Source organism: Amia ocellicauda, chromosome 18 (assembly GCF_036373705.1).
Source record: "Amia ocellicauda isolate fAmiCal2 chromosome 18, fAmiCal2.hap1, whole genome shotgun sequence".
Classification (NCBI taxonomy): Eukaryota; Metazoa; Chordata; class Actinopteri; order Amiiformes; family Amiidae; genus Amia; species Amia ocellicauda.
Window position 1 is genome coordinate 2356269 of NC_089867.1, and position 20153 is coordinate 2376421.

At 38.3% G+C, this 20153-nt stretch overlaps 1 protein-coding gene across 2 annotated transcripts in view; it reads left to right on the forward strand.

Annotated features, from left to right (window-relative positions):
* The window catches only part of vps13b (vacuolar protein sorting 13 homolog B), a 353373-nt gene that overhangs the window by 238878 nt on the left and 94342 nt on the right, over nt 1-20153 (forward strand). For both annotated transcript variants that reach the window (XM_066691052.1, XM_066691051.1), the window contains exons 31-33: nt 6350-6553; nt 11056-11182; nt 12726-12869. In XM_066691052.1, coding sequence (XP_066547149.1) covers nt 6350-6553; nt 11056-11182; nt 12726-12869 — 475 coding nt within the window. The remainder of the gene's footprint in view (nt 1-6349; nt 6554-11055; nt 11183-12725; nt 12870-20153) is intronic.

Sequence of the window (20153 nt, forward strand, 5' to 3'; positions counted from 1 at the left end):
CCCGCAGGGTTACTTTCATCTTAAAGAATTGTTATTTTACTGCAATGTGTGCACATTAGCAGTTTGATTCGCAGAATGGGGTGTGCACGGCTGTTGGTGTTTATTTAATCATGCATCTTTCTTTATTATGTGTAATTCATTATTTGTTCAGAAAATGTGTAATAAAGCCTTCCATTGCTTTCATTTAACACAAACATTTTTTTTTAAATATATTTATCATTATTGCTCTCATCTCTGAACAATATATATCCACTCAGGAGTCCAGAGCCCTAACCACTACACCACACTTCTGTCCTATAATATAATCCCTATGCCTTCACTGTACTACACTGCACCAAGCAACACCCTGATGTACCATGATAAATATTCCTAAGGCAAGAGTACAGTAGGAGGAGTTGTCAATTATTCCTCCAGAGAAATGGATGAACCTATTAACAGTCAACAGGAATCTATATTATCAAATCCAAAGGATATTTATAGGGTTATGATACTATATTGTTACTTCAAGTCATTCATTGCTTTTTTTAATGTTTATATAAAACATTTAGTTTACACCTGTTTTTTTGTTTTTTTTTTGTTTTGTTAAATCAACTTTTAGTTACACTTCATCAAGGGTATGGATACATCTGGTGAATACTGTCATTTTTTTAGGAGGGGGTGTTGTGTACGAAGTAAATCAAGATCGAGTCACAAGTTATAATTGTTTTGGTCATCTTAATTATTTAGACCTCTAGAAGTCATAATTCCACATTATAAAACTATAGGAGGCCGTTTGTGTCATGCTACATTTCATCCACAAATAATCTGTTATCACACAAATTGAAAAACAAGTGTGTTTCATGTCACGGATGGAAGGCAAAACAGTTTTCAGACTTGTGAACAAAAGTGAAAATTTTGTGGATGAATAATGTCTTGGAATGTTAATTTCATCAGTTGAAAAGCTAAATTTGTGCACAAAATGTTTATTTCATACTTCATCTCATTATATGGCACAATATACATTTCATCCGCAGAATGTGTATTGCGTGCCACATGATTATTATAAAACCACACGATTAGTATTCATTAAATGAATTCTAGAACGACTAAATTAGTATTTTGTGGACAGAATGTGTACCTCATCCCATGAAATTAACATTTCCAGACTAACCCTTTTGTCTCCCCAACTGAAAAAATGTATTTGCTCCAATAAATGAACTCTATTGTGTCTTTCGTCCAGGAAATGAAACTTAATTAGACAAGATGCATGTGCACAAGAAAAGCTTTTTTCTATACGGTGCCCCATACAGAACTGCCAAATAACTCGACACCCATTGGCAGTTCTGTCTAATGGTATCGCCAGTATTATCAGGTGAGCTCTTAGTATATTTAAGCAGCTGTAAGACAGTGGGAATCAATGGGAATCTCCTGGCTGGCTATCAGGTCTGTTATCATTACATTCAAAGGCTCTGAATTTTGTATACTGGTCTACAATTTCATTATCAACATTGCAATGTGTCCTGGAATGGATCTCCCCATCCTTATTAAAAGGAAAGGAACTATAAGCAAACTTTAATGAAAACTTTAAAGAAGCACATAAATATGCTATTAATATTGTATATTGCAGATTTCTACTTTATATATTGGCTGACCAGGCTTTCTTTCCGGTGAAAATCTTTTATTATATTAACAAGGAGGAAAATACTTTGTGAAATTAACCTTTACAAAAACAAATCTTGCTGACTCGTTACATTCTGAAAGGACTTTCCTGCTGAGTTTGAATGACTGTTCAATGTTCTAATTCAAGACCCTAATTGTAATGCTTTTAGATGCAAATTAAGGGTAATTGGAGTTGACTGAACCAATAAATCTTACTAATGTTACTACTCAGAAGTCACAGTACTTAGGCAATTTAAAATGGACCACCATCAGTTTGGCTTCTTAACTTACTAAGTAATTGGAACATTCATGAATTATAATTTTATGAATTCTGCTTTGAATAAATCTGTGAACGCATGATCTAACCCGGGTATTCTCTGATGGATAAAGGAGGAAAGGGAGATGAAAGCCTTGCTGTAGCACTTGCAGGAGAGGGAGACTTATTTTATGAGGTTTCCATGCAAATAGAGCAACTCTTGCAAGAACACACTTGAAGCACTGTTTTCAAAATACAGCATACTAAGTAATTGAAGGTCCTGGTAAATGATTCTGCTATTTCAGACATATTTAACAACATATATGTGCATTATACACTTTAGGATGAGTGCATTATACCAAATGTCAAATCAGCATTAGAACCACTTTGGCCTATAAGCATATAAATCTATATGTTATACAATTTTGATTAATTTTATAAAGATTAAATATTTCTGGATTATATCAATACAATCTCCCCACAAAGAGATTAATAATTTTTTTTCTGTCTGAGTGTTCATGCAAGAACAATGCTGAACCCTCAGTTACAAGTGATGATCAAATGCCTCATGACACAAAACAGAAGTGTTCAGCCGCAATGTTACTCTAACACTCCCAAACACTGTCTTCTGGACCTCTGGCCACCTGTGACGTGTGATTCTTTGAACATAGTTAATAGCAGACAGTGTTGAAATAAGCCTGCCATGGGTCCTAAGAACTTTAGTGCAGATCTTACTGTGGTGTATTTATTACCCTGAACCGCATTTAACCTATGCAACCTCAGAAACTGCTGCTAGAAAAAAGAAATCGAGGCCCCCTACAGCTCAGAAATAGCAGCTGGCTCACAGTTGGATCACAGCAGAGAAAAGTCAAAACTTATCTCTTCAGAGGTGCTTTGCAGAGCTGTCAGTAATATTGATTGCCACAGTTTGTTAGGCACCCTGAGTGTGGGTTGCTAACAAGTAAAGTCAAAAGGGCTGAAGTACAGTTATTTATTTGACCTACGCTGAGATGTAGGCTGACAGAGATAGAAAGACCTTAAGCCTAGAACTCGCTGCTGAACCCCTGAGGGAGAACAGCATCTCCACACCAGAATCGCCACAGCAGCCTCCAAGGTTATCCCTCTCCACCTCTGACTCACACTGCCTTTATGCCACCACCACTGCAGAAATGTCTCTTGCTGAAACATATATAACAGAATGGCTTCTAACTCAGTGGGTTTACTAAACTATAAACTGAGTTTATTTATGTGCCTGCCTTGCCACTAAACCCACAGCTTTACAATGATAGAGTACTATCATCAATCAACACAATACACTGTAAAGTGGTTTGCCAGTGCAGGTGTTAGAAAACACCAAAACTGGCATCTGTACAAAGGCTTTGCCCAGAGCCTTTTCATCTGACAAGAGCTGTAATGTTTCCTTCTCATTATACAACCCCCTGTGGTGAGTTATGAACCCACTGTTATTTACCAACTACTGTGGCTTTCCCATTATCCTCCTACAGGACTGCAGCTTAGAGGTTATTAGTGTAGAAACGTATTGACAGATTTATGCAATTTTGTTTTTGTCCATTTGCTAATCCCTGAAGGCAATTCAACTTCTGTGCTAAAAATGTAATGGTCTTCTTTGTCAGCCTTTTCTCTTAGCTTTTCTCTTTTCTCATAGCTGTCTTTGGCATTTATGAATATTTTAGTCGGGACAACTCTTTTAATTTTTGATTAAATGTAACATGCTGAGTTTTTGTTTTGTCACGGTTTTCTAACAAGATTGGATTCCCTAGTTCTAAATAGTGATCAGGAATTGTCTCGCCAATTTAATCCTCAACCTCATCTCCATCCAGAACCTAATCTGAAAATACTGCCAACTTTCTGCAGCCCTGAAATCTGCAATGGTATCCAAATTGTTTGTTGGGTAGGTGTTTACTTAGCAATAGTTGAAGTGATGCAGCTATTTCTTCTCTAAACTTACTAATTTACTCTGAAATCGTAAAGAAAATAAATAAATAATGCCACTTATTTGGCTTTTAAATAGTTAAGTCTCTTAAATTCTGTAAAATGTTAGGGGGGGGGGGGGAAGTCTGTATTGCCATGAAACAGAATTTTCATCTTGTATTCCTTTTGATCCTGTTTTATAAATAGCAGAATTTTGTCATAAATACTATGTTTTTGTGGTCTTTCTTCCAATTAAAAAAAAATAGGTTTGGCTCAGGAGTAAGCCAGATTGGTATGTTGGAACCCTATTTGCCTTAGTCATCTGTATGCATGTTTAATATATTGCTTGTTATTGATATGTTTTATGTTATTTGATTTCTTCTGAAGCAGAGTGTAAAACATTAAAGGGACTCGCATTCATTTTCTTTACCTACTAGTCTACATAGCTGGGGAATTTTTTCCCCAGTGAATGGGATTATGTGTGTGTTCCCAATTGCTTCACCAAACATGGTTTCTTCTCGCCTGACGGTGTGATTTTGAAATGACAGTCTGAATGTTTTGGCCAAATTAATCTGCCTTCAATTATCATTCTGTGCCAAGGTTCCATTCAAATCTTGTAGTCTTACCCCAGTTTGTTCTTACAAATTCTCTTTATTTAAGACATACAAAATGATTACTAAATTACTTTAAATATTTCGTCTTGCTGTGGTTACTTTTAAATGCTGTTTTCATTGTGCTTGATGTTAAGCAGCTGCTTTTTAATATATATATATATATATATATATATATATATAAAAGATTGAAGTGTTATCCAGATAAGGAAAAACTAGGTCATTGCAAAATTTGTTTTATAAAGAAGTAAGCCTATTTATTGAAAAACGAACTATAAAACTGAAATAGAAATCTGGGCTACATGTTTTACCTCTTAGCCAAATAGTTCAGAGTTATTTCCTTAAGTCTTGTATAAATAAATGGGCAAAGCATGTTGTTTAAACTCATGATCTACTTACTATCTGTTTTACTTTTTTATTTTTGTATGTCAGCAACAGAAGTCTACTCCGGTAACTCACCTCTGTTCACCATTTATTCGTGGTTTTTATATTTAGGACTTTTGGTCATAACATTTCTTTTTGGTAATGCATTACTATCCTTTTTTAATAAAGAAATAGTACAAGAGAATTGCCACCGACATTTGCTGAAATAAATAGAGCTACTCATGCTGTCATAACATCTGTTGCCATTTTGAGCCTCTATTTACAGCATTTAAAGGAATTTGAACTTAGCAGGACAAATAAACATATCATAACTGCAAACCCTGATGTCATTTGCAGATGTAAATTTTGTTTCTTATGTTCATACACTCAACGGCATCTTGTCTTTCAAAGCAAAATACATGACATCATTGTTAAATGGGTCTAATCTCTTGGGAAAGAAGTTTAAGAGCAGATCACTTCGTTTTCAGAGAAAGGCATATTCTGACATATCACAGGCTTTCATGCATTTGTAGTTTATATACAAAATGCTCTCATTTCATTTCTTCAAGAAGTTCTACTACTGCTCAGCTAAGTTAAACAATGTTTAACGCTAATGATAACTTGGCATAAATTGCAGCTTTTAAAAGGCAAATCATGTTACCTGAGGGCCATTTTATTTATCTACTTGTTGCTCTGCCAGCATTTTAATTTGGTAATAAATCTGCTTGAATAAAAACCATGCTACTAACCAACCACATGCTAGTTCGTCTGTTTGCCAATTCAACTCTTTATAGTTTCTATAACACAGTACCTGCACTGTTAGTGTACTATTTTGCTGAATATGATGGATTGTCATAAAATTATCAGTTCTTCATTAAGGCTATGAGTTCTCCACTTAAAAAAAAAAGTGCAAGTATATTAGAAATCACATAGAAGACAGCGGGACTATTTTTAATATTCAACTTGCACAGTTAATTTATGTTTGGTCTGATATGTGACTGCCTGCTCTTACGTCACAATTAATTACGACGTATGTGCTGCTATTTAACTTCCCATAGGAGCTTCTACTAGTTAGCATACAATCTGAGAAATGCATGTATGCAGCAGCTACCCTTCAGTGGGATGTCAGTTTTTCCTTTTGACTTGTTTTTCATTGCAAGCAGGTCTATAGACGAGTACATCATTAAATGACAGTTAGTTGACAATGTCCTTGCCAAATGAGGCTAAACATGCCACAGGGGGAATGATCACGTGCAACAGAACAGCACCCATGATGCTACTTCTTTGGCCTTGCTATATACGTTACCTTAAGAGTGTGCAGGAAGAACCCTGAACAAGAAAACGGCAGCAATCAAATCATTTAACAAGGAAAACATTGTTTTCTCGAAACATTTGAGCTTATTTTGGTAATGTGTTCACCATTACAGCCATGCCCAATCTGCTTAAAAAAATAATCATCTTTTAAATCAGGAGAACTTTTAGGAGCTTGAAAAAGAAGTCCTAAATAATAAAAGGATGCAACCTTAAACCATTTTTCTTCTTCTTCCAGGAGGGCTCTAAATCTGGGGATATTACGAGATCCAGGGTCAGAGGTGGAAGACAGGCAGTACCAGATAGACCTGCAGTCCATCAATATTGGCACAGCCCACTGGGACCAGCTGAAGCCAGAGCGGGAGGGGGTGAAAGGGGGCCCACCCGCGGAGAGTGAGAGGAACTCTCAGAACCCAGCTCTGGAGTGGAATATGGCCAGCAGGTAACAATCCAGACACAGTTTGTAGCGCAGGACTGGTGTAGTGTCAGACCGAGTGCTTTTGAGCAGCACTGTTGAATATATATGCATTCAGTGCAGACAGAGATAAAGAGCAGGACACAGTAATAGCAAACCTGTAATTCATGAAAGCATATTTCAGTGGAACTCTGCTCATTCTGGTTACTGACTTTGCAGAACACCAAATAAAGACAACCCCCCACCAGAAATAAGGATTAAACCCCAATGAAAAAAGCTCTGCTCTGTTCTTAAGCCAGCTACAAGGCTAACTTGCTTGTTTTTAGTGTACAGCAACTGTGAGTGTCATTTTTCTAAATGTAATTTACAGATCAGGTTGTTGTAACTTCAGTTAGTTTGTTCATTTTAATAGATCATAATTTTCAAGTAACATTTACTAACTTGCTACACTTGAAACTGTGGTACTGGGAGCTAAAATAAGCATAGATTTAATGGTCTGTTTGGCTTGAGTATTTCACCTCTTGTTTTGAAAAGCAAGAGGCCCAAAAATCACAGAATCACAGACAAAATATTCAGATTTAGTGCTCACTAAAAATATGTTTTGAAAAAGGTAGGGCGGCATTCTTATTAAAGCTGGAGGAAAACAAGCCATCATTAATCAGTCAGCAGCAAATTCACAGGTTTTTACTACCTACAAGGAGTAGGGGTAAGGGCTGTCACACTGCAATCACATACACCGTGCAGTTTACTATGGACTGCAGCCAAGGGACACTTGGTTTGCTGTATGAAAGTCTTTCAGGATTTCAACATTGTATTGCTAGGAATTTAGCCACATTTGGTCTTTTTTTAAGCAGTAGCTTTAGTTGTACAGCAGAGATCTCTTGTTAATGAGTTAAGGCCACCACAAAATGGGGCAGCCACAGACCAGATTAAGGAATTCAGAGCTGTACTGCAAACCATCTCCTTCAATCACAATCCTAGAAGGAGGTACGGGCTTTTACTTTACACAATGGCAGTATGAGAAATTATGTCTAAAATGGTTTAGTAATAATAAAACAAAAGCTTTAATATATGTATACTAATTCCAATTGATTGAATATTGTAATGTCTGGTATGCACCTGCCATGGGGAGTACATATTTTCAGATTTCCCCTAATTGATTCCGTGAACCCCACGCTGACATGAAAGCCTTGTGCATTGTGCAGCACGGGAACATTTGAGAAGTCTCTTTTTGTCTGCACAACCTTTGTTGAGGTTATTAATGGTCTGTGTCCTATAAATCTTACCAGATATTTTGTTCCAAATGTATTCTTTCACTTCTTAAATGGCCTTAGTTTTTGTAATCATTTTGCGTGCTATTTTTCCTCATATTTAAGTATACACATTTGAATAATTCATTCTAACCCATGGGCCTTATTTTGTCTGAAGTGGGCAAAATTGATTAACATGCTTTTCTGTGAATACTTTTCAAGATGACTCTTGAACTTGAGTGTTCCTTCTTGAGTGACTTAATTTCTGTCATTACCTTAAACCCATACATGTGTAATGAATAAAATCAAAGGCTATCAAGGGGATCATAATACAAAGATCAAAAAAGAACGGATTTGCAAACCAATAGTTTTTTCTTCTGGTGGGGTCTTCATTTGTATGGTATTGGTTATTATATCGGATATCTTAATCTCATGATCCTACTTTGTACATAAAGGTCAAAGCATTTGTTGGGAAATTGTGTTCAGTAAGGATTCCTAAGTTTGAATTTATACTACTACTACTACTACTACTACTATGATGATGATGATATGTGTAAGTGTTTATATCCCAAAGCATCCCTGTTTCCCTGTTTCTGTGTTATAAATTATAGTGTCTCTCTAGTGGACAGGCATGACATTGAAGTTATCTAAAATAATGTCAAGGTAACATAAACTAGATTACACAAAATAATCACATTTTAATTCCTTACAATTTAGATCTGTAAGAAGCTTTTTTTTTCACAGAATAGGATGTCAAGCAAATGTAAGTAATATTTGGGCGAGAAAACCTTTCTAGCCTTTGTCTTGCTTTTGTAATGAAATGCATTATCTACAGTAAATCTGGTAGTTCTTTGGTATTTTAAAATTGCAGTGAGTCAGGTTTGTTTTATTTGTTTTTAGCATAACACACAAAGACATTATGATGGGCCAGTTGATTTTCACCCTTTGTTTTCACCTTGTACTCTGCTAAAGCAGTGCATTGTGGCAAGAATGCTTTTTTTTTCTTTTAATTCCAGTAGTTGCTGATCTCCAATGAACTCTGCTTGTTTCCTGAGGTTTTGTAGGAAATTCCATCCACAACAATCTGCTGACAGAATCTGTCTATATGATAGTGTAGAAATTCACAAAAGATGTTGGGTTTTTAGCTCTGAACTTTCTACCTTCCTACATTAAGCCCTTTGGTGTCACATAATTCCATGCTTGTGTTCACACCGGTTTGCTCTGTATGATTCATAACTCTCTGAGTACCTTTCCTAGGAGGGTTCTTCCTCCACTGCAAAAGCCCAGACTTTTATTAAGAGAGGAGAGCTCTGTGATGCTTTATTTTATTGTATTGAAATGAGTTTTCAATAGCGTGATTAAACTAGCCACAGGTTTTGCCTTGAAGACACCTTGCAAATAGATTTCCATCATATCAAACATCCTCTGTAAATTAGCCTATATTCCAAGAAAAAAGCATGTTGGCATGCATCCCTTGAGGGCACTGGTAATGTGCATTTGTACAGAAGAATGTGATATGATATTGGCATTGGTTAAACGAAATTCACTAGGCCACCTAGAATCCCAGCTTTTTCTAATCCTGTGCCGACTATAAATATTGGAAGCTATGCTGTTTGATTGTTTTAATAGCAGCAGATGTGGCAATTAACACCACCTTATAAAGCCGAGTTGTATATTTGTTTTACTGCTAACAAATGTTCCCACAAATATAACTTGATTGTGGGAATGAACATTAGCAAAATGGGGAAAGTTTATATTTTAAGGTTTTAGTTTGGGCTTGTGTATACAATTAGGGTGTGTTCCCAATAGAGAATTGTCAAATAATGGCTCACATCGTTCTGTGAATTACTGTAGCTTGGAGCTGAAATGTCTTTTTAAGAAACTTGAAATGCCCAGTTATGGAAATATTTCACAGGTTGGCTTGCAAGTGTAAATGGATTTTGAAGGCTGTATTTGGACTGGAGGGTTTTTGTGCTGGATTGAATTTTAACAACCAGTCAAGTTGAAAATGTGAGCCCAGTTGTCAGATTTGATTGAATAGCACTTGCGTTATGAAAGTCAGAAGCCATATGTACACCTATTAGCTTGTTTGTGAAATATGTAATTTGCCAGTCAATGCCCTAGTGTGCTTCAGACATGAAGGTCAGTGTGTTCTCATAGTTTGAAAGCTTACGCTTTCAAATAACACAAAAATATAATCAGAATCACACAAGTTTTTTATAGTCTGTAATTTTGAGCTATACAAATCAATAGATCCAGACAGTGTTGACCAGCTATCATAGTAGACTGTACACTTGCACACTTTTTATGCATGTACAATAGTCAGTCAGTCAAGACTGCAGTACTTGGAGGTCTTGCAACATTCTATAGAGAGTGTGCATCCTGTTTTTCCCCCTTCCAACCTTAAAATCTTGTATACATGATCTTACAGAGAAACAGGCATTTTTACCATTGCTAGATGTCCCTCTAATAATACCTCCTTCCCAGAGGCAGGCTCTGCCCTGAGACTTTCTTGCAGCCAGCGATAAACCATTTGCCAGACAGGGAGGAAATGCTGCTACTGTTCTCTGGGCAGGGACCAGCGTCCCCACCAGCACAGACCCAGCAGCCTCTCTGAATGCCAGAGGACTTAGCGTACTAACCCTTTCTGATTTGTATTGTGCACTGTGCTTCAGCATAGTGGGAAAGGTAGATTTCATCACAGAATACCGTGATATTGCAATTTGTACAACAGTAATGACTGAGAAAAAATTGAAATCACAGGTAGGTTATTAGTTTCAGACACATTGAAAAAATGTGTTTTAAAGTGTACCACATATTGTAAAATTATGAGTTACTTCTCTGGTAAACATTCAAAGTGCTTTCAAGAGTTGAATCAAAGGAGGTATGGTGGGCCAAATGCTAATAGAACTTTCCAAGTATTGTAAATGTTTTGGGCCCACCTTCCTTGTTTTATATGCTTCACTTTTTTATTATAATGTATTTTTTTTTTTTACATTAACCATGGATGCAAATCAATTCAGTCTAATGTAGTTTTAATAGTCCATTACAAAAACATGTGGAAAGACAGTTGAGACAGTTTATGTGTGTGGTGTTTTACAAGGTTGCCAGAATGCTCTCAATAAAACTTATCTCAAGAAAAATAAATGGTGTCCAAAAATATGACCACTACACATAAATCTATTATATGTAAAGAGAAGATTTAATTGTATAACTGTAACCTGTAAAGGCAAGAGAGGTTGTTGATTTGGAAAAAAGTCTGTTTTGTTGTCTTTCCAGCATCAGACGGCACCAGGAGAGAAGGGCGATTCTCACTCCCATTCTGACGGACTTCTCTGTGCGTCTGACTGCTGCTCCTGCCATCATTTTTACTAAGCAGGTGGCACCTGAGAATGCTCAAGTGGAGGTGAGTGGCCCCCTTGGCACTAGACACAACAGTAGTCTCTCATTTGAATTTGATAGTTTTACAAACTTTGTATAACTACTTTCAAGTTTACAAAGTATCCTTTAAAAATACTTTTCACATTGATTCAATTAATAATTTTTTTTATCAAGTATACAGCTATTCATGTTTGCCAGAGAGCGCTTCACACAGTGGGGAAAAAAATAAGGAAAAATAAATTATTAGGCACAGAGTAGAGAAAAACTCCTATATGATATCAGAGAATGTTATAGGAGAATTACATTTGTTGTTATGGTTCCAGATTTTGCGCTTTGTGATCTTTGTAATTTAGTGATTCTATTTTGCAATGAAACTAAATCACGTTTTTATTTGCTTTCTGACTCATGGGAAAAAACATCCATGTTTGTTTGTTTGTTTTTTAAACAATTACTAGCATCTTCAAGTAAATTATGATTTACTCTGTATGAAAACACAAATAAAAGTCTCTGGCTGCCCAGTACACTATATCACACTCATTCCAATTAGTTTTTCATCAGACCCAGTCATTGTATAGTCGTGAAACGTGTTACATTGGACTCAGTGGCAAATACCAGTGATTGTGCGGCCATTTGAACTTGAAATACAATAATTATTAGTAGTTCAGTGAAACATTTTTAAACGTAAATTTATTCCATCTTAAGTTTATGAATCGCAAGTGGGAAACTAGAAACCCATTATGTTTTGCAGAGCCACCGCTACTGGTAACGGGTCAGATTACTGCGAAAAAATAATAGTGTAGGAAAAAGCTGCATCACAGATCAAAGAGATAGTTAAATCAATAGTACAAAAGTTTACACTCGGTGCCAACAGACCCAATTATTTCCTAACTATCTTCATCAGCAATATTCATTCTTAAGTGGTATACAGGGACGATTTCTGCCTTGTTTTATGCCTTGTAGTTTTTTATTTGTAATTTTAAAGTGCTCATAAAATCAGTTGTGGAGTTGTGGAAACTGCACCATGGTAGTTTGGTAGACATACAGATGGGACCACAAGAAACATATTTTGAGAAAGACGGTACAAGCAGGCAGTATGAACACTATCTGTGTCCACGATGACTTGCAAGCATAGATAGACATGGTACACAGCTTCATGGAGCTGGAAGACAATATGATGTTGCATGACATTCTTTCCTTGGTCCCACTTGTGTGTACTAAACACCCACTTTACCTCTGACAGTTCTTCTGTTGTTGACATGCAGGCGATTGCAGACGTTTATACCTTTCCAAGATGGCATGATTCCACAGAAAAAAAGAAAAAAGCTGGGAAAATTCAGATAAAGAAATATTATTTCTAAGAAGTTTAAAACTGAGGCCTCATTATTTCATGAATTGTGTTCCCTTCACTTACAGCCTACAGAATATTACCTAATTCATCATAACCTGTGAGCTGTTTCCCGTCCGCCTTGGAGTACGTGGGCTCTCTCTCTCTCGCTGCGCTGTGTGCCGCTCCCCGGAGACCACAGTGAGAGAGCTGGTAATGCTCATTGCTGTTTCTCTCTCTGCAGGAGATTGTAGTGTGTGGCCATTCCCTGGAAGTGAACATGACCTCCAGCCTGGACTTCTTCCTCAGTGTTTCTCAAGTACAGCTCCTGCAGCAGCTGCTCAGGGCCAACATGGTGGGGATGGAAGCTCCTGAAAAGGCCACAGAGGTAACCACCAGGGCTTCATTTACAGGCTTCTGGCACCACTCAGAGACCCGAGACACACAACCACTGCACTGCACTGCTAACCCCATTCCTGCAACAGGCAGGCAGTTAACCTCATGGGAGTGTTTCAATTTTTTTTGGGTATCTTACTCTCTTTTGAAAAGAAAAATATTTACTGGTTCAAAGAAACACAGCTCTCATATTTATTTCTATTTCAGTTTATTGTGTTCAGCTGTAGCTTTTAGATGATTTTCTATTGTTTATGAAACAGTGAATTCAAAGCCATTTACTCTGTCTAGTTAAGAAAACTTTGTTAATGGAAGAGTCCAGCACTATTTACCAGCTGTTTTCTGTGGGAAGACATTAGTGTCAGTGACACAATTTTAAACACTGCAGGATGCTTTCTATTGTCCATCAATTTGGGAGGTCAACACAGACCAGTTAAGGACAGGGTGTCCTTTACTTCAGCAGTTATATGAAGGAAACCTTTATACAAGACTTATTTTCTGTAGAGCACAATGCATTTGTTAGCACTCTACTGGATACCTTCTGGGCCCTTCCCATGAAGAGTAGCATAAGCGAGTCCCAGACAAAAGCAGCAGTGTGATAGGATCAGTAATCAAAATCCCGTGTGTCATCGCAGGCTTATAAAACAAATTATTTCTTTCTTTAAATAATTTTAAGAAACAAATACACTTTTACAGCAGGTTACCAGCATCTGGTTCTTGTTTGAGGAAAATCTCCCACCCCTCACCCTTGCTTGTAATGATTCATCGTTTGCATTTATTATTGGGTTCAGTTTAAGAGGTTGCTACTCTAGGTTCACCTGGGTTCAGCACATGATATTTAGCAGCTCTTCTGCTGGGGTACTATCATCAATCTGCTGTAACGTTAGGCTTCCCATACTGATGTCAGTGTTGCTCCTAACACTGCTGTGCTACATGTATTTGTGTTGCTTCCAATTACTCATACTGTAGAGCCCTCTAGTGGCACAAGAGTTGCCTGCTGCATTGGCAAAAATCTGCTAATGTGGCAAATGAAAGTGATCATGTCTTACAAACACAAGACAATAAGATGCAAAATATGCTGTGATTCAGCCACGTAGGTGGAGTGTGAAATTAATTCCCAGTATGATCTGGAGTATTTACAGTATGTAAATGTTCATAGAAAAGACCAAGGGTGTCTGCTAAGAAATAAATAATACGAAGAATGGTTACATTGCAACATAATAATAATAATGGAATTGCTTTGTGAAAGAACAATGTTTTAACATCAAGAGATGTTAATTAAATAATCAGCAAAAGAGTATTGCCAAATTCTTAGGCTGAGAGTCTGTCTGCACATCCATGCTCTGTTGATTGTGTGCAAGTGTAGATATGTGTGTTTGTATGTGTATACTTACGTATAGATTAGTTCTTATTGATGTGAGTGGTTTGGTTCAGGTAAAGAGCCAGCTGACATTTACAGAGAGAAAACGAACTAGTGGATTTTTTCATCGTCTGTCCCCCCCTTGACTTTGAGAACATATTGTTAAACTCAAACATAGGCTGGGCATGGCTTTCAAAAGAAATGAAACAGCTGTATTTTATTGTGTACACTAATGAATTTGTTTTTCAAGGGGCAGAGCCTGGCAGTGACAGAATGAGTACTCTATGCTTTAATGCCATAAATGTGACTTAAAAAGATTCTTAGGCAGTGAGCCGTATACTTGTATATTAAAAATGCAAGGCTATGCCGCACACAGAGCTGATAGATTACATTTGTTTCTGTAAGCACACGCCTTCACTGTATTAAACTGCAATGCCCTGTTCATTGCCCCTCATCATTGCTCTTTAAGTTTGAACTTGGAGGCCTTTTTACATGTGCAGCCCCAATGAGTATGCCCCTTAGGAAGTCTTAATCAAGGAACTGCCAATTCCAGGTCATTTCAGATAGTTAGAAATGCATTGACTTTAGTATGCCTGCATGAATTCTAATTAGTTTGTTCTCACTACATCCATTGGTAGCTATTTCAGTTGGCAACTATTATTATTTAAACTTCATCTATTGTAGTTCATAAAGACGTAATTGACTGAATTTGGAATACTGCATTGCTCTTTAGAATTTGATGCTTGTTTTTTTTAAGAATGATATTTGCTTTAAAATGACCCCAGGTTGAAAACCAAGAAGAATTATGTAGTGCCAAGGTATTTTAATACTCCCCTAATTAAACTGCAGAACAGCCCAGAGAATGTATGAAAAAGTAGTTTATTTTCTTCATAGGAACATGCATAATTTTGATTGACTCGGAACAGAATGTTAATTACATTTTATTTATTTATTTTTCTTTTGTATAACTTCAGAAACACATACGATACATGCTGTCAGCATTTCAGAGCAGAGTTAATGTACCAGTGCTGTTTGTTGGTCTGCTTGCATCTGACATTGATTCTGAGATCCTCAAAGGAAATCAGCACAGCATAAAGGAAACGTCTTCTCAGTCATGCTCCTAAATATATTTTAACTGTCTCAGTCCTGATTTTTTTAAAATTTTGTATTGTACAGCACTGTAATTCAGAATATATGAGATTAAAAATGTGCTTGAAAATTAATTTTGTTCGAAGGATCTGATTGTAAAGCTTCTGATTTAAATACAAATGATTACTAAACAAAGAATCATGATGATCATCATCATTTATTGGCTGAGCTCTTCTCTAACACATAGAGTCAACAGATTCCCCAGCATGCACCAGTACAGGGATGAATCGTGACAGCTCAGCTCTCAGGAATATATACTCATTGCACTGAGGGCATGCCTTTAAATACCCTTCCCAGTATTTGGCTGGTGTTGTGGAGAATCTCTCTTCTTCAGCAAGCAATTCTAAATTGTGTTTTTCCTTTATACAAGCACATACAGCATTGTGAGAGATTATAAAAGGATATCACAAATCCTTTTTAGTTATCCATAAATACATCCAGGACTGAAGGGCACAAATGTGAATTTAATTCATAAAAGCAGTTTGCTATAAATACCCTAAATTGTGACTTATCTTTGCTCTGTCATTATTACTTCTGCATGTACTTCCACCCTCCCCCCACCAACCCCCACTGGGATCTTCAGATGTTCCCCACATTTATAATCTAATCTGCCCTTGTCTGAAGTTTGATGGTTTCAATTTAAGCATGATAGACATTCTGTATAAATGAGCATTTAAGCTGAACAGCATAGTGTCTTGTGACTGTGGTATTGTAGAGAATACCAGACATGGGAATGGGTTGTGGGGGCCTGTAGACCCCAATAAGGAAGTAACAACACAAGGGGGAGCTGGGGATGGGAGTCGGAGTAATTTTATTACACAACACACGCAGCCCCGTTGGCCCATGGATGTTGTTTACTATCTCCCTGCCATCCGCTCGGTGGTGACTTTGTAGTGGAAAGTCTGGCTTGGCTCAGCCAGTCTGCTGTCCGCCAGCAGCCACCACAAAGATATCTTTCCAAAATATTTCAAAAATGGCAAACCAAACATAAAAAAAAAAAAAATCCTATTAACTGTACTGCAAGTATCCTCAGCAGTGAATTTTAAAAACACTCCACCACATGCTTCGTCTCCAGCCCTATGTTTACACTGAGCATTTGTAGGAAAAGTTTTAAGCTGGGAAGTCCCACACCGTAATGTATAATATCCTTAGACAATTATGTTCTTTTGAAGCAACATGGAACTAATGCTTTCTCTCTGACGCTGGGGTGGCAATCGCTGACGAGGTTTAAAGAGGTAGCAGACGTCACAGGGAACTTCTGAATCACAACGGTCTAAGTAAACACTTAAATAGTTTCTCATCCTAAGGCTTTTCCTTAGTAGTTTTTTTAAGTAAAATAAAATAAAACAGTCATTCCATTATACCTTTTAACCCTGGCTTTCTTTCAGAGGGTTCCTTCACTGAAGACAATTTGAAATATCATGTTATTACCTTGTAGTACTATTTCACAAGCGCTATACAGCTATGTGTGGGTTGTAACACATACGCTTGCTTACAAGAGACTTACATGGATTTATGTGAAGGCTTACTTTAGATTAACATTCATTCTTTGTTCAAATCATTTAACTCTGCAAGACATTTGTTACCTTTTTTGACCTACAATTAGTGCAAGCCTGAAATATGAAGAGACAGAAAACTATATTTGGATCAGCTGATGAATATTATCCTTGTATATAAATGTGTTTGGTTTAGCTTCCACACCATGATGTATTCAACACTGAGGCTTATCAGAGCTGCTTGGAGTAATACCTACAAAACTGACATACTCTTTCCTAAATAGGTGGTGTGGAAAACGGATATTAAAACACTTTGAATTTTAAGTATGATATCCTTATTATTTTTTATTCGCACACAGGTCATAAAATAATGTGTGTACGGTATCGGAATCCAGTATTATAGTGTCGATAGCCCAAACTATTAGTGGGATATAATCAATCAAGTGTGCATATCTCAAGGTAATTTCTTCTGTTATTGGTAGTCTAGAAACACTTTCAAGCTATAAAGCAGTGTCTCAGCTGTGTGTCTTTAATTATACAGTGAGCATTAACGATTCAGCATGTGAAGGCTGTTGGTTGAGTTATTACCCAAGCTCAAAATTTGTCCTAAAATTGTGCTGGCGGTTTAAAAAGTAATTACAAGTGATGTCTGCCAATCTTAGCGATCCAAAGGGCACGTCTGAATAGTTTCTCCCTGTTAACCTCTCTAAGAGCCATATCAATTTCAGGGACTGAATAATAAAGAAATCTCCCTTACAGGTCTGCTTTATTTTGATTTTCACTGTTGTTGTAGTGTGCAATAATAAATAGATCTCCCTATGAGTCCGTGTCTTTTTCATTTGGCTGCTTAACATCTGTTAAGTAAGTGGATTGCTTCAGCTTATCTTAAAGATACATATTTTTATAGTGACTGTTCATCTTGCTGGCTTATTGTTATGAAACTGTATCTTTATCTTAAGAGTTTTAGTGACCCCTTATATGTGCATTAACTGATAATTGACAGGCAGACAAAACAATTCACCTTCTTTCTTTTAACAAGCCAAATCATTTGATTTAGACTTTCTATAAAACCAACCTTGTCCATCTTAAATTCAGTTTAGAAACCTAATATATTTGACATCAGTAGCAACTTAATGCCTTTTTCTCTTCATTTCAGTTTGTTAAAAGTTGCCATGAAACCCCAGATAAAATCTGAAGAGTGTGAATTATATTAAAGAGAAACAAATGCACAGTGCCATAGCCTTCAGGTGACCCCGCGTTCAGTTTTCAGATTTCAGTGTCAGGTGTGAAGACTTGTGGGTCAAGGGAAGTCTTTTCCACACAGCTTTTAGGAGTGGGCCTGAAGTATCAGTTATGTTGTAAAATCACATGAATTTATAATATAAAAACTAGATTAGTAAAAAGCAATTCTAAAAAAGTAGTTAGTAGCATTATTGGCATCATTCCCAAAGCCAGGAATAAAACAAAAACACTTCAAACGGTATAAGCAAGATTTCTCAATTATGATATTTGGTAGTGCTGTGACGTCTAGTGGATTCACATTTGAAATACTGGTGTTGATGTTTTTATAATTTACATTAAAATGGTTAAAACAATAGGTTGCGAATGCAACCCATATTATCTGAAAAAGGAAGGGATGGATTTCTGCGCACTTCTGTAGGAACTCGATCGAAAATATCACTCTATCAAAGCTGCCATTGGCCCCAGCGCACGTCACTCAGAACAGGTCCCTTCCCACTTCCTGTTCTATAAAACGTGACATCTGCGCAGGTTCGTTCTCTTTTGCCTGGAACCGGGAGTTCAGGCACCGGGGTCCCGGTGGACTCGTAGGCCATGGTAATAGTGTCCACAATCCAATGTGAGAGGCCCTACTTTGAAAACACCTGGTCCTGAGTCCGCGCTCCATAAGACACAAACAGTTGGTCTGAGCACCGAATGTCCTTAGTGCATTCCAAATAGCATCTGAGGGCCCGCACAGGGCAGAGCAGGTGAAGCCGACTTTCTTGCTCCGAAGCGAAGGGAGGAGGATGAAAAGCCATCAACTTAATAGGCCTGTTGAAATTAAATGGAGACAGCACTTTTGGGAGGAAAACAGGATTAGTCCATAGCGTGACCCTGAAGCCATCTCCCGCAAAACGGACACACGATGGGTGTACACAATGGGTGTACACAATGGGTGTACACAATGGGTGATGGGTGTAACACACTCACGTGTTTTGCAGAGGTGATTGCCAGCCGAAAGTGAAGCCCAGCGAAATGGGTGCGTCCTCAGGAACCCGTCATGCCTGGGACAGCACTGCCACAATAGCTGCCAGAGATCGCCCAGTCACCCTTGCCCCTCATCACTGCATCACCGTCACCAGCGGGTCAGCCACCACCGCTATCTCCAAGATAGGGGGCGGGTTTGGTGATGTGTCATCTTGCTCCGAGGGCTCAGCCAGCTGGGCCAAATACAGAGCCAGCAGGCTCTCGGTGTTTCTGAGGCAGGCCGCTTGGGCTCCTGCCTCATTAGCCCTTTGAAGCAGCGCCCCCATGACATGACACTGCCTGTTGGGTTGGAGTTAGGGAGACGAGCTTGGCGAAGGTGGAGTTATCCCACAGGAAGTCCACCAGGCCCTTTTCTGCTGCACCCTGGGTCCTGGCATAAGCCTCCCCTCTCCTGCCAGGGTGGGGGCTGGGATGGTCCCAGGTGGCCCTAAATTCATCGAGGATGTCAGAAAGCAGCGGGAGGGCCCGTGGGCCGCTACGAGTACTGACCTCTCTCGAACCTGGAGCACGGTGGGACACTCCACGGCCCTCTAAATCACCGCCCAGTACTCCCGGTCCTTTCCCACTGTTGCGCTGCTTGCGTTGCCTGCACTGCCTGCTTGGCCAGCAGAGTGAAGATTTGGTCCATCCTGCTGTTCAAATAAGTGGACAAGTGGAGCACCTAGCGGGCTCGCCGCTGTAAGTGCGTCTCCACCCGGAAAAGTTTATGGACACGGGTGCTCTGCAAAACCAACCAGATGCAACCTTGTTGTTGCCGGACACAACACTGTATATTCCAAGCACCAGGCGCAGGATACAGGCCCGTAAGCTTAACCACACTGTGTATCCCGGGGGACACCAGGTGGCACAGGGTCCGAGGGGGCCGAGGATAGTAGACCACCAGCCGTAGCACGATCTAAAACCGAGGCCTACACACACAGACAAGGAGGTGTAGCAGAGCTCTTTCTCAGCGAACTGAGAGAGCGAGATGTCCTACAGCCACAGCTGTGTGCGGTTCTAGTGCGGG